This window comes from Hemibagrus wyckioides, linkage group LG10, assembly GCF_019097595.1.
Source record: "Hemibagrus wyckioides isolate EC202008001 linkage group LG10, SWU_Hwy_1.0, whole genome shotgun sequence".
NCBI classification, from domain to species: Eukaryota; Metazoa; Chordata; class Actinopteri; order Siluriformes; family Bagridae; genus Hemibagrus; species Hemibagrus wyckioides.
The window spans coordinates 18,335,348-18,349,615 of NC_080719.1; the positions used below are offsets into that span (position 1 = coordinate 18,335,348).

The following is a 14,268-nucleotide window of genomic DNA, read 5'->3' on the forward strand; positions in this document are numbered from 1 at the left end:
TAGACGCACTCAAAAAGAAAAAACACGATGATGTACACATAAGTAAGAAGTAAAACAGTTCCGGATATACCGTTAAAGATAAAAATAAACAAAGCCACAACCATTTACATGAAACAAATACCAGTTTTAATTGCTGGTTGAACGATTTGTCATACTTTGTGTGTAACATCTGCCAGACCATTTATCAGATTTAAACACAGATAAAGGCACAAGTGAGAAATAAAACAGTGCAGGTTAGGCTGTTATAGGAAAATGATCAATGGCAGAGCTGTGGGATGTGTGACGGCCATGAGAGCTGATTATTTTCCTATATTAGCATGTCCCAAATGTTTTATTCCTCATATAGCTTAATGATCTATGAGCAAATATCATTTTTAATCTAGCAATGAACTTGTCATATTGGGGGCATGGTGGCTTAGTGTTTAGCACGTTTTCCCCCATACCTACAGGGTTAGGGGTTCACACTGAATTTGTGGCCCTGTGTGTGGAGTGTGCATGTTCACCCTGTGTTTTTTCTTTTGTGTATTTTCTCCGGTTTTCTGTAAAGTGTAAATGTGTGTGGTTGTGCCATGCAGTAAGGTGGCACACCGTCCAGATTGACCACCACCTTGTGCCCTGAATCCCCAGGGATAGTCTCCAGGTTTTCTGAGACCATATGTAGGATAAGCGGTACAGAAAATAGATGGATGACTGGCCTTATTTTTCCAATCAATTTCTAGTTACGTTTAATGTTCTAAAAATATACAAGTTACATTATAACAGCTATAAACTTTCCCACTAGCCTTTTTTTTCAGTCTCTCGATGTAAGTAAGACAACAAAAATACTGCATCGCAAATCATAAAGTGCAAAGTCCTTTGTCCGGAAGCCTTTTTTTTGTTTCAGAAAAACATCCTATTACAAATCTCTAGACTTCATCTATAAATGTTAAATAAACAAGCTTCACTATATGTTAAATATCAACATGTTTTTTAACTGTTAAATATTAGCTAATTTGGATTGTGTCTGCCCTTTAATTGAGCTGTTAGAAGAGGAACAATTATATCATTAGAACAAACGCATTAGTATAAACCTATAAACTGCCAGAAATATTGTCAGGGCTGCTATTAAAGAAAATTAAACAACATCTTCTGACCAATCAAATTCAAGAATTCCGCATCACTCCTGTTATAATACAGAGTCATCTCAGTTATAGATGTATCTTGGGTCTTGGGGTATTTTTGTGTATTTAATGTTCTAACACACCTATTTTGTCACACCATTTTACCACAGGAAGGAACCTAAGGTGGTTTACACAATATACTGTATGATACACTGACCAGGCATAACATTATGAGCACCTGCCTAATATTATGTTTGTCCCCCTTTTGCTGCTAAAACAGCCCTGACCCATCATGCACTGTGTATTCTGACACCTTTCTATCAGAACCAGCATTAACTTCTTCAGCAGTTTGAGCAACAGTAGCTCGTCTGTTGGAGCCAGCCTTCACTCCCCATGTGCATCAATGAACCTCGGCCATCCATGACCCTGTCACTGGTTCACCATTTTTCCTTCCTTGGACCACTTTTGATAGATACTGACCACTGCAGACCGGGAACACCCCACAAGAACTGCAGTTTTGGAGATGCTCTGATCCAGTCGTCTAGACATCACAATTTGGCCCTCTCGCTCAAATCCTTACGCTTTTTCCTGCTTCTAACACATCAACTTTGAGGACAAAATGTTCACTTGCTGCCTAATATATCCCACCCACTAACAGGTGCCATGATGAGTCTTATTCACTTCATCTCTCAGTGCTCATAATGTTATGGCTGATCGGTGTATTTGTAATAATATGGAGGTAAGACTGTCATTATACTCCATGACAGAGGTGGCGCTCACTGTAATTCTATCTTCTTTTATGTTCCAGCGCCTACTCGTAAGTCTCCATGCGTACTAGTGTACTAAGTAGTATTTACGTCATTAGCTTTGGCTTGCAGGTTTAGCACTACTGTGTAGTACGGCAGTATGTGATTTTTTGGTTCGTAGGTTTCGTTAAGTTCGATCGCCGGGTTTTTTTTTTTTTAGACAATTGGGCAAATGATCACGTTTTAAAATGTTATTTGTGGGTAATGTCGACAGTTTGTGAATCAGAAAGATATAAATTAGGGGGTCATTTGGAAGAGCGCCATTTCTCGTTTTGTTTTTGGAGAGCTAGCTAGGTAGGTAAATAAATAGATAGAGGATATCCATGCGCACATTGAATGGGTTTGTTGAATGAATTGAAGCCTTTGTTGACAGATTAGAAACCAGAAGACTCCTCTGAAACCTCAATGATTTAACGATGGACGTTGTGTATGTGTGCGAGTGGGAGAGGAGGACCAAGAGCAACCACTGTCCTTCAATCCCGCTGGTGTGTGCGTGGTCCTGCAGGAACCTCATCGCCTTCACCACTGACCTGAAGAATGAAGATGAAGACAGAGGTTGGACACACACACACACACAAATTCCTGCATGCATACGTAAATTTCCCATTAGGATGAATAAAGTATCTATCTATCTATCTATCTATCTATCTTGAACAGCATACTTCAGAATTGTGTCTACCTTAAACACTGGTTAAAGTTAAGTGTTTAACCGTAAATTGTGCTAATCCTGTGTTTCTTTCGGTTTAGATCTGAGTCATATGATCCATATCATTGATGTTGAGCATCCCTGGGATGTCTACTCCATCAACTCTGGTCATACAGAAGTTATCTCATGCCTTGAATGGGACCAATCAGGTGAGTAAGCTTCAGTGCATCAGATTTAGTTGTAAATGAAGGTACAAGCTGACCAGGGCATTTTACTACTTTTCCTTTTAATGTTTGAGTAGGATCCAGGCTGCTTTCTGCAGATGGGGATGGACAGATCAAGTGCTGGGCAATGACCGAACACCTGGTGAACAGCTGGGAAAGTACACAAAGCAGCTCGGTCGAGGGTGACCCTATTGTTGCCCTGTCATGGCTGCACAACGGAGTGAAGCTTGCTTTGCATGTAGAGAAGGCAAGCAGAAAATTCTAGCATTCTAGTTGTCTGGTATTGATAAACTTCAGTCACATTTAACACCCTTTATTTTGTGTTCCAATTATGTGTGCCCGCAGTCCGGTTCCACCAACTTCGGCGAGAAGTTCTCACGGGTGAAGTTCTCTCCATCGCTTACTCTCTTCGGTGGGAAACCTATGGAGGGCTGGTTGGCCGTGACGGTGAGTGGCCTTGTGAGCGTGTCCCTGCTGAAGCCGAACGGCACGTTACTTTCAGCCAGCGAGAGCCTGAGCCGCCTGCGTGGCCGCGTGGCCCTGGCCGACATCGCGTTCACGGGCGGTGGCAACATCGTGGTGGCCACGACGGACGGCAGTAGCTCCTCACCTGTGCAGTTCTATAAGGTGTGCGTGAGCGTGGTGAGCGAGAAGTGCCGCATCGACACAGAGCTGCTCCCTTCACTCTTCATGCGCTGCACCACCGACCCGGTGCGCCGCAACAAGTACCCTGCTGTCACACATCTCAAATTTCTTACCAGGGAAAACTCAGAGCAGGTGAGAACAAAGTATTGTCTATGTTACATGCACACATGCTACTGATACAGTAAGCAGAGATTAGACTGAAACATCCTGGAGTATTCCTTTAACGTTACATGAAAAGTGTTGTATTAATGGTGTAATGGTTAATTTTCAGTTTCAGTTGGCAACGTCACTATTTTTTAAAACTGTTCATAGGTGTTCAATATTGTTTTTTAAATGTTCATAGATCTTGCAAGGTGACCATAAGAACCAAAAATAACAAGATGACATGCAAATTTAAAGCATGAAATTTCATAGAAATAAAAAACAAAACAAAAGAATGCAGCAATTTAGAAGTAGCAGGGACTCCCCTAAAGGTGAGCTGAAAGTCTTAAGCTCTGTTCACACATACAGCGGCTCGTAGCGACTAAGTGACATTAATTTTAAATACCAGAGACTGTTGGTGTGTGTGTCCAGCGATGCGACAAAGTTGAGGTACTTTCAGCAAATATGTAGTAAGTTGGTGCAGCAACTTTCAATAAGAGTGAAGACAGTAGTGCACATGCATCAATGAGCCTTGGCCGCCCATGACCCTATCGCTGGTTTACTACTGTTCTTTCCTTGGACCACTGTTGATAAATACTGACCACGGCAGACCGGGAACACCCCACAAGAGCTGCAGTTTTGGAGATGCTCTGATCCAGTCGTCTAGCCATCACAATTTGGCCCTTCATCAAACTCGCTCAAATCCTTACACTTGCCCATTTTTCCTGCTTCTAACACATCAACTTTGAGGACAAAATGTTCACTTGCTGCCTAATATAGCCCACCCACTAACAGGTGCCATGATGAGGAGTTAATCAATGTTATTCACTTCACCTGTCAGTGTTCATAATGCTATGCCTGATCGGTACATAGTATGTAGCTTCTCCTTCATCTTTTATATGATGCAGATATTCACTGCTGAATGTTATATCCAAACACCAAATCTCCCTCCAACTGATTTGTTGTCTAGTGAAATGCTAGTTGCACCATCTACTGATTAACATTATTACTATGGCAACATGTAGTAGGAACGCCTACTGGAAACTGTACTGTACAGTGACTTGCAGAAATAAAATCTCTGTATGTGGGAACGTGTAACATTTGGTCTAATCTTATTAATGCAGATGGCTGCTAGATACGATGGAGAAAGAAGGTTATGTAATCAGTGAAAATCCAAATTTAAACCTGGTGGTCAGGATGCAAGCTATAAATGAAATGTAAATTGTGTCCTTTTCTGTTTATTCATCCCACTCATGTTTTCTGGAGGTATTACTCTGTGCATCCAGTCAGATGGGTAGCATCGTAGAGTGCTGGTCTTTACGGAAAGAGGGACTGCCGGTCAATAATATATTTCAGCATCGCTCACCCGTTGGTAAGCATGAAACGTCGTTGAAGTCTGCGATTCATCTGTGCTGCAGTTTATATCTGAATCAATCCTTCTTTGTTGTGCAGTGGGAGAAAAGCAGCCGATGATCCTGAAGTGGCGAATCCTTTCTGCCACAAATGACCTGGACCGTGTTTCTGCAGTGGCGCTGCCAAAACTGCCCATCTCAATTTCTAACACTGACCTTAAAGTTGCCGCCGACACAAAGTTTTGCCCAGGCCTTGGTAAAGCTTTTTTTTTTTTTTTTTTCCTCTGTGCTTGTTGTCCAGTGTGTAATGTCAGAGAAATGTTAACAATAATGTAATTGACCCATGATTTTGTAGAAATAGTATAAAAAAAATATCCAGTATAGGACTGACCCTATGAGTAATATAAACGTGTAATTCAATACTTCGAAAAATATTTCATGTTTAGAGGTCCTCTTTATTGCATGTGTGTGTGTGAAGGCAAATAAGAGCCTGTTTACACCCTTCATTAACTTATTTTTGTTAAGGCATCCAATCACAATTGAAAGCTGGACCCAAGCTGTTCTGGACTAGCCTAACCGGTCCATAATGAGGCTGGGATTTTTACTAATTTGTGGGAATAGGTACTGGCCCACAGGACATGATAAATTATTTATATCAAATAACCTTCCTATAAATAAATTACTCTCCTATGTGATTTTTTTCTATAAAATAAGTGACCCTGAACGATAATCCTTCTAAAATATGACTTATAATAAGTTTAATAGAAGTTATTATTTTATGTCAAAGACTTTTTTAAAATTTAGTTTTACACATTTTATTCGTTCCTTCATGTCACTCACATTCTTGCAACACGCTCAGGAGCAACTCGATATGATTAGAACTGTGAGGACATGATAGAATAGCTTCATTTTTAAAAGCTTTATCTTTGTATCAGAAAGTAATCCGATTCTGAAAACACACAAACGTCCAACATTCTCCCCAACAGGATCTGCTTGTCTTGTCACTTGAATGACAGAATGATCCAGCATCTAATCTTCTTCTTCCTTCAGACATTTTAAATATTTCTGTAGAGATCATTTTTAGCATTAATGAATTATTTATATAATTTTTATCGATCATAAATAACACTAGAAATCTAGCAATAAAGGTCAAAAATAGCTCATATTTTATCTAGCTATTTTCAGTACAAAAAAAATCTTAGCTTCCAAGGGTTTTTTTTTTTTGTACAGATTTTTTGTAATATAGAATTTGTCCGTTTGTGCAGCTTTCATGTTTGACTTTACTGAACAATCCTACATTTGATTTCATCTTAAGGATATGTATTGCCTTGTGTGATCTCTCATGATTAGGCCTGGCTTTGGCCTTCCATGATGGCACTATTCAGATATTACACCGTCTGTCCCTCCAAACCATGGGTGTGTTCCCCGGGACTACCGGCTCTTCTCAGCGCACAGGGGACGAGCCGACGATTAAACGCCAGAGAACCGGAGGTCCCACTGTGCACTTCAAAGCCCTGCAGTTCTCCTGGACTTCTCTGGCTCTGGTTGGTGTGGATAACCATGGAAAGGTACGCAAAGTGAAGTTTGGGTATGACTGGAGAGAAAGCGCTTCTTTAAAAATGCATCTTTTAATTTAGAAGTATAAGAAGTGGCTATAGTTCCCTGGTGGTCCAGCAGCAGGATCCCGCGTCGTGATCTGGGTTGGATTCCCTGGCAGGGAACTTTAACCCAGTTACTGAGGGATTAACTCTCAGTGCTGGTCCTGAGCCCGGATAAAAAGTGGAAGTAAAAACCATCCGGTGTAAAAAACCTGTGCCAGATCAAAATCTGACCAGACCAAATAATCCGCTGTGGTGACTCTGAAAAGGGAGCAGCTAAAAGAACAATATAAGAAGTGGCAATGCTTTTCTTTCACCCTAATTAAGAAATCTGGTTTATTTTTAATATGTAAATTAAAATGTCTCAAAGATCATCCGCCTGCATGCATTCCTAGTGTAAAAAATGGAATTAAATTGGTTTAATAGGAGAAAGTACACAGGAGGCATCACTACACAAAACAGTTTTGTCCAGTCTGTACCCTCAGATGAATTCCTCTGAAATGATTTGATCATAAACATATTTTCTAAAGTCATTGAAGAGTTTTTCAGAGGCAGTATGAACCAACTTAAATGAATTAATCTTCCATGAAGCAACTTGACTAACTTGCTGCCGTTCTTAGCTGCACATGATACGGGTATCGCCCTCCATGGGCCAGATGTTGGACATGAACATTCTGCTGCGCCATCTCCTGTTCCTGCTGGAGTACTGTATGGTGACAGGCTACGATTGGTGGGACGTGCTGCTGCATGTGCAACACAGCATGGTGCATAACCTGGTAGAGAAACTCCATGAAGAGTACATGAGACAGAATCAGGCATTACAGCAGGTACGTGTGAATGGGATTTTCTTTATTCTGATATGTTTGATTTCCACGTTACGTTAAATATTACATTAAAACACTATTTCCTGTAAATGTTATTATAGCTGCGTATCTCTCATATAATACATCAACTCCAGGGTTGTACTGTTGACTCTATTAAAAATCCATTTTCACAAGAGTTGACTCCTAACTGGAGTTAAATGTGGAGAGTGGATTTTGATGAAAACAGATTCACTCAAAAACAGAGCAATAACATTCTAAACCCATGTGAAATACTTTGCAGGTGCTGTCTACACGAATCGTAGCTGTAAAGGCCTCTCTGTGCAAGCTGTCTTTAGCCACAGCAGCTCGGGCGTGTGACTTCTACGCCAAGCTGCTCCTCATCGCCATCAGCTCCACGCTTAAATCTCTGTTGAGGCCTCACGTTCTCAACACACCAGACAAGAGCCCCGGAGACCGGCTGGCAGAGATCTGCACCAAGAACACAGACACTGGTAACAAGCTCGTATCTATGGAGCCATCTTTGTCTGCGGGAACCTTTTTGCATAGAGTGTGCTCATTCATGCTTGTCCGAAAAAATTATATCAATAATAATCTAAATATCAGTGATGAGAAGAAGAATATTCACTTTAAACCAGCTGAAAGAATTAGAGCCTCTTGGAAACATCTGTCTCAGCTGTAGATTTGTTAATAGACTTGTTAATTAGGATGGTCTATATTTAAAGTCATTTATAGAAAATATAGAATACTATTTTATATACTAAGGGCATCCTTGTTACTCCTTTTTTTAAAGGGTGTAACATGGCTAATGTGCCGTTTACTTTTGTTTACAGACAGAAACGTGACTCATTAATTTCTTCCGTCTTTATTTTGACCAGATATTGACAAGGTGATGATCAACCTGAAGACAGAGGAGTTCGTTCTGGATGGGCCTCCACTCCAGTCCCTGCAACAACTCATTCAGTGGGTGGGGGACTTTGTGCTGTATCTGCTGGCCAACCTGCCCAACCAGGTCAGTGGAGGAAGAAACACACACTTATACACACTAACAGACATAACAAATCTCAGGCCTATATGTTAAAGTCTCAGAATTTCAATGCTATAAAGTTCATAGACAGGATGAGCAGATTATAATCCTTTTAAGAGCATTTCTTCCAATACAGTTCAAATGATTTCTCTCTCTTGTCTTTTGTCTACTACTATATTAACTGGGCTGTGGTTTTTAACTCTACAATTACCCAAAGCATTAGTTACCTTCTCCTTTACAGATATTGTTATTCACCCAGGAGTACCACATTGCTGAAATATAGATTGATGAAGCCCCATAGAGAGTTTTAGTAGGACGCTTAGCTTCGAGGTGATATGCCAAAGACCAATTACTTCTTTGGTAATTCAATTCAGCTTTGCAAATGACTACTACTTCCGATTTATTTTGTTTTCTTCAAAGATCCCACAGGCAATGTTTTAAAGTGAAACTTTCTGCCTAAAACTCCTTCCTTTAATCAGTATGGTTCGGTTTGGTGGCACACACTTAATTTTGGCAGCACTATTAAAGACTTAATTAAAGAAAATGGCAGAGTGGGCACTGTTACGATCTCGTAGTTCCAGAGCTTGAGGTTTGATCCACTGGAATTTCACATTATTCATGTGGGGTTCCTCTGTATGCTGCTTATATCCTACCTGCCATTAGGTAAAGAATAGTGAATGGGACAGTGAAGAATTGTGCAATGTAAACTACACCTACCCCAAGTTTATCCTGTTAAAAAGCTTCTAAGCACCCAGCTCATTTTTCTACACAGGAAAGTAAGTAAACTGTGACAGATTGAGGTTGGAGCACGCACAGAACCATCAGGGATGTCTTGAGCACATATTTCACTCCTAAATCTACCTTCCATCCACCTGTTTGTGCACAGAAACTGTGGAAATGTCATGCAGAACATAAAAGTGTGTTGTGAAGATATTTGGAGTATTTATTTTTTTTTAATCCGCTGCATAGAGAGGAACTCCCTACAGGGATGCTAAGTTGAGTGAGTGAAGTTTTTAAATGCAGCACATATCAAAGTTTCTACAGGAGTGAGTGACAGGATGTGTCAAGCAGCTTGTGGCCTCGTTCCTGATGGGAAAGAACAGAGGGCACAGAATGCCATTGCAGGAGGTCAAAAGTCTAATTCTTTTTCTTGTTTTGTTTCTTAGCCAGAAGTTCAGAAATGGTTCCATGTTGTTGGTGTCTGCAACCACTGACACTCACTATAATCTAAATCCCATACCACCTAAGTATGATAATCCAAGGTGCAGTAGTTTGTCTGTCTGTGATAATGGCTTTGTGGTGTAAGTTATATGTATGAGTAGCAAAATTATATGTAATCTGCCACAGGTGCCGTATTGTGAGACGCTTCAGATGTAAATGTACATTATGAGAATGAACCACAATCCATCTCTCTCTTCCTCTCCATTTCAGGGCTCCACGGTACGTCCCGGCTTCGGTTTCCTGCGTGACGGACATTCCCTGGGCATGCTGAGGGAGATGATGGTGATGATCCGCATCTGGGGCCTGCTGAAGCCCGGCTGCTTGCCCATCTACACAGCCACCTCCGACAACCAGGACAGCATGTCTCTGCTCTTCCGCCTCCTCACTAAGCTCTGGCTCTGCTGTGAGTCTGCCTTAAAAACACCATCTGTTGAAATCGTTGATTAAAAAGCTGTTGATTAGTATTGTTCACTGAAAGCCAACGTTCAGTGCAAGTACATTTTATTTAACCTCTTTCATTCAAATAATGTAGTTTCTTTATTGCTGTCATCCTAAAGGAAACAAAGCATGACTTAATAATAAGATAAATAGTGTCTGATTATGACTCTCTTAGCAGTTTTGTTTTTGTGGTTTTTATCCACGTGCAGCGCGAGACGAAAGTCACCCTCAGGAGCCAGACGAGACGCTGCTGGACGAGTGCTGTTTGCTGCCCAGCCAGCTGCTTGTGCCCAGCATGGACTGGCTTCCCATCAACGATGGCGTCATTACCAAGATCCAGAGCAAGCACCATTTACGGCTGCAGTTTGGAAAGCCCTGTACGTTGCCCGGACTTAATCCCAACTCCCAGATGGAGATTTTCTCCAGGTGAGCATTCCTAAGGGTGCTTCCTTTTTAAAATATTTCTAGAATTTAAGTTCAGGCACATCATTAAGTGGTCTGCTTAATGCAGCTTGTGCACTATATTTCTCATCACACTGATATTTTTGGCAGCCTCTGTCAGAGGTGTGTTTGGCACTGAGCACTGGAAGGAGTGCTCACTATTATTTTCTAAGAATCCAATTATCTTTTCAGGAGTCCAGCATCTCAGAGGATGGACAACCTCCGGTGCTTACACATGGGCATCTCTCCCACAGAGGACAGCAAAGCCTGTACCAGGTACAAAGAAACAAAAAATGAAGTAATTAGTTGCTGAACTTATAGAGTACCGATCCATTTGGGCTACAACAGATATTGGATATAAAACCTTACTGATGTAATTGGAAATAATATCTACATAGTAATAAAAAAGTAATAATATCTGCATTTATAAACACATTAATATTTATAGATTTATGGTACTGACCCCTCCATGGTCAAAACCCCAGCCAGTTTTGAAAACTTTCCGTACATATTACAAATTTTGTAGGACACATGCTTTGTTCATTTTTTTTTATATATTATTAAGAAAATAATATTACATAAAATATTAATTCAGATCCTATTTCTTATATCAAACAACTGTAAGGGAAATGTAGCCAAATTGTTTAGGAAGTACATGTTTCAGAACCTATTCGGTTGGTTATTTTTCATTTCTAATTTTTCTTTTATTACAATGAACATTTGTGTATAAACACTGTTTTTATCGGTGATGATAACTAATGTGATTTTAAATGGTTATTAAGTATTCACCACCTATTTGTTTCTGTCAGATGCGGCTGTGTTACGATGCTGCGCTCCCCAAACAAGACCAACGCTATGAAGCAGTGGGAACAGCGATGGATAAAGAACTGTCTGTGTGGAGGCCTCTGGAGGAAGATACCTAACTCTCTCACATGAGTTTATTTTCAGGCTGGCAAGAAGTTCCTCTGACAGGTTTTCCAATAAAAATCTGACAATGGAGGTTTATATGGTTCTTGGTCTGGTCCTAAATGCCATGACTCACCATCTTAGGAGGGTCCTGTTTCTGTCAGGAATCTCATTAATGTGTTAGATTGTCAGCATTGCCATCAGGGTCCAAATGGAAAAAGATAATAACAGACACTTGTGTTACTGGATTCAGAAAAGGACTATTTTTTATACACAAGTGAAACAATATATTTAAATTTCAGTAAAAGAATTGTCTAATACATGCAGTTATGGATGATTTTTTGACTAGTTGTAAATATTAAGAAACCTGTCTAGGTTATGTTTTTTATAACTTTCTTACAATAAACTCCAGGGCAGATGTGATGATAATGTGGACTTTGTCTGGTTTGTTTTGTATTGAGTGTGATTTTGGTCTTTGTAATTGTAAAATTGTACTGAGTTTTCACGATACCATATGTTCCCATGATGCCTGCCACAAGGACACACATGCATACACTCATTCATCAATCATTGCCAGTCCACTTCCTACTGGCATGTTTTTTGGGAGTCGGGACAAAACCCGAAACCATTTATCATTTTACCACCAGAAAAGGCAAAACGCTGAACTTGAGATTTAAGTATTGTATATTCTTCTGTTTGTGGTATCATTAAACTATGTTAAACATATCTGTCAAGTCACAAATTTCACAATATTTTCAGTGATTTACATGAAGTCACAAGCTGAATGAACAGAAAAGCTTGATTATATTTTATACACCGATCAGGCATAACATTATGAGCAGTGACAGGTGAAGTGAATAACACTGATTATCTCCTTATCATGGCACCTGTTCGTGGGTGGGATATATTAGGCAGCAAGCGAACATTTTGTCCTCAAAGGTGTTGTGTTAGAAGCAGGAAAGTGAAAGGTTTTCAGTGAGTTTGACGAAGGGCCAAATTGTGATGGCTAGATGACTGGATCAGAGCATCTCCAAAACTGCAGCTCTTGTGGGGTGTTCCTGGTCTGCAGTGGTCAGTATCTATCAAAAGTGGTCCAAGGAGGGAACAGTGGTGAACCGGCGACAGGGTTATGGGCAGCCAAGTGTCATTGATGCACGTGGGGATCGAAGGCTGGTCCCTGTGATCCGATCCAATCAGACGAGCTACTGTTGCTCAAATTGCTGACGAAGTCAATGCTGGTTCTGATAGAAAGGTGTCAGAATACACAGCGCATGACAGGTCAGGGCTGTTCCGGTAGTAAAAGATGAACCAACACAATATTAGGCACGTGGTCATAATGTTATGCCTGGTCGGTGCAAGCCATCTTAACACTCTTCAGAGAGCTGACAACACTGTTCCAAATCTTTGTGATAAGCATTGGTAAAATGCTGCAAATTCAAGAAATATGTATCCCAACAGTCTTATTTTAATTATTTTGTTTTATCTGAACAGTGTAGGTGTGTCCGATCGCATGCTGATTGACAGTGGTGTATTCCCAGCGAAGTAAACAACTTGTCATCAGAGCAAGTGCTGGGACAGCATGTAGGAAAAACAGTGCACAGCTTATACTTGGCAGTACTTCTGTTTATACCCAAGTTATGAGTCATGAACAGTGGTGGATTGGTGCAGCCTATTTTCTGCATATTTATAGCTGCACAGCACTCACAAAAGTCAACACAAGATGTGTGATGTGTGTACACTCTACTGATACATCCAGCTGGAAGCTTTATCTCCTCTTCATTTAGCTGCCTATCACACAGTCACAGGTGACTTATGAATCCCATAGGATTATGATTTCTGATATTGTTCAGATGAAATTTCTCATTTTGTTCAGTGATATATTTATATTAATATGAATAAACACTGAAAGTATATATAATTCATATAAACATGAATAATGCATTGAAACAAGACACTGGAGTCTTGGCGTTTTAAATAATGAGCATGAGCCACAAAAACACATCTTACTTTACAGCACAGTAACCGTGTACAGTAGATCACGGTTATTTCGCTCATTCAAACGCCCCTCTTTTATTTTGCAATCCTTTCATCCAGTTTCTGTTTAGCTTATCTTACTCTGAGTCACAGTCTATCTCAGGGGACATCATGGACAGGGTGTTAACCCATCACAAGACACAACCGCACACCCATTCACACACTACAGACAATTTAGAGATACCAGTCACCCTTCCCCACTTGGACTGGTGGAGGAAACTAGAGTAACCAAAGGAAACATCCAAATCACAGGGAGAACATACAGACTCCACACACATGGGGCAAAGGTGGTAATTGAATCCCCAGTCCCGGAGGTGTGAGGCACACATGCTAACCACTAAGCCAACATGCCCCCAAAACAGCCACTCACTATTACCACACATAAACTACTACACAGAACGAATGTACGAAATAAAACGCCATATATTTAAACCAGATGCAGATGGTTTGTTCACACCCAGTCACAAAGTCTGTTTTATATGTGATTGGTATAATAGGAGGATATGAGGTAAAAAGACAGCTAATGCTGATTAGTTTGTTGGTAGATTAGATACCACTTTTATATCAAATATCTCACCCAAATCAACCTGGCCAGCAGGAAATGGCAGATTTAAAAAAAAAATTAACTGGGAAAACAAACAAACAAATAAAAATGGTCCTTTGTGTAGCTTTAGCTAGAGCTTTAACCAACTATAGTTAACCGTAAGAAACTAATTATGAAAGCAGGTTGACAGGAGCTTTATAAATCTCTTGTTTTAGTAACAACTCTTGTCTTTCTTTAGTTTGATGCAGATTGATTGATTGATTCATCCATCCATCCATCCATCCATCCATTCAGTGATCTTCACTGCATACATCATCACAATAA

At 40.3% G+C, this 14,268-nt stretch overlaps 1 protein-coding gene across 1 annotated transcript; it reads left to right on the forward strand.

Moving 5' to 3' along the window:
* The first annotated feature begins 1,966 nt into the window (after window positions 1-1,966).
* med16 (mediator complex subunit 16) lies at window positions 1,967-11,795 on the forward strand. Its single transcript, XM_058401172.1, has 15 exons — window positions 1,967-2,200; window positions 2,280-2,461; window positions 2,654-2,761; window positions 2,854-3,023; window positions 3,122-3,553; window positions 4,829-4,934; window positions 5,015-5,170; window positions 6,265-6,482; window positions 7,133-7,339; window positions 7,617-7,827; window positions 8,212-8,345; window positions 9,792-9,984; window positions 10,229-10,445; window positions 10,653-10,736; window positions 11,270-11,795. Exons 2-15 carry the CDS (start codon window positions 2,323-2,325, stop codon window positions 11,394-11,396), a joined length of 2,502 nt encoding a protein of 833 aa, XP_058257155.1. The 5' UTR covers window positions 1,967-2,200; window positions 2,280-2,322; the 3' UTR covers window positions 11,397-11,795.
* Window positions 11,796-14,268: the final 2,473 nt, after the last annotated feature.

Bases quoted from the DNA above. Each gene is read 5' to 3' on its own strand.
- med16 (XM_058401172.1), top strand. From the start codon at position 2,323: ATGGACGTTGTGTATGTGTGCGAGTGGGAGAGGAGGACCAAGAGCAAC. The intron at 8,346-9,791 runs GTCAGTGGAGGA...TCTCCATTTCAG, and splicing joins TGGCCAACCTGCCCAACCAG to GGCTCCACGGTACGTCCCGG. The intron at 9,985-10,228 runs GTGAGTCTGCCT...ATCCACGTGCAG, and splicing joins CACTAAGCTCTGGCTCTGCT to CGCGAGACGAAAGTCACCCT.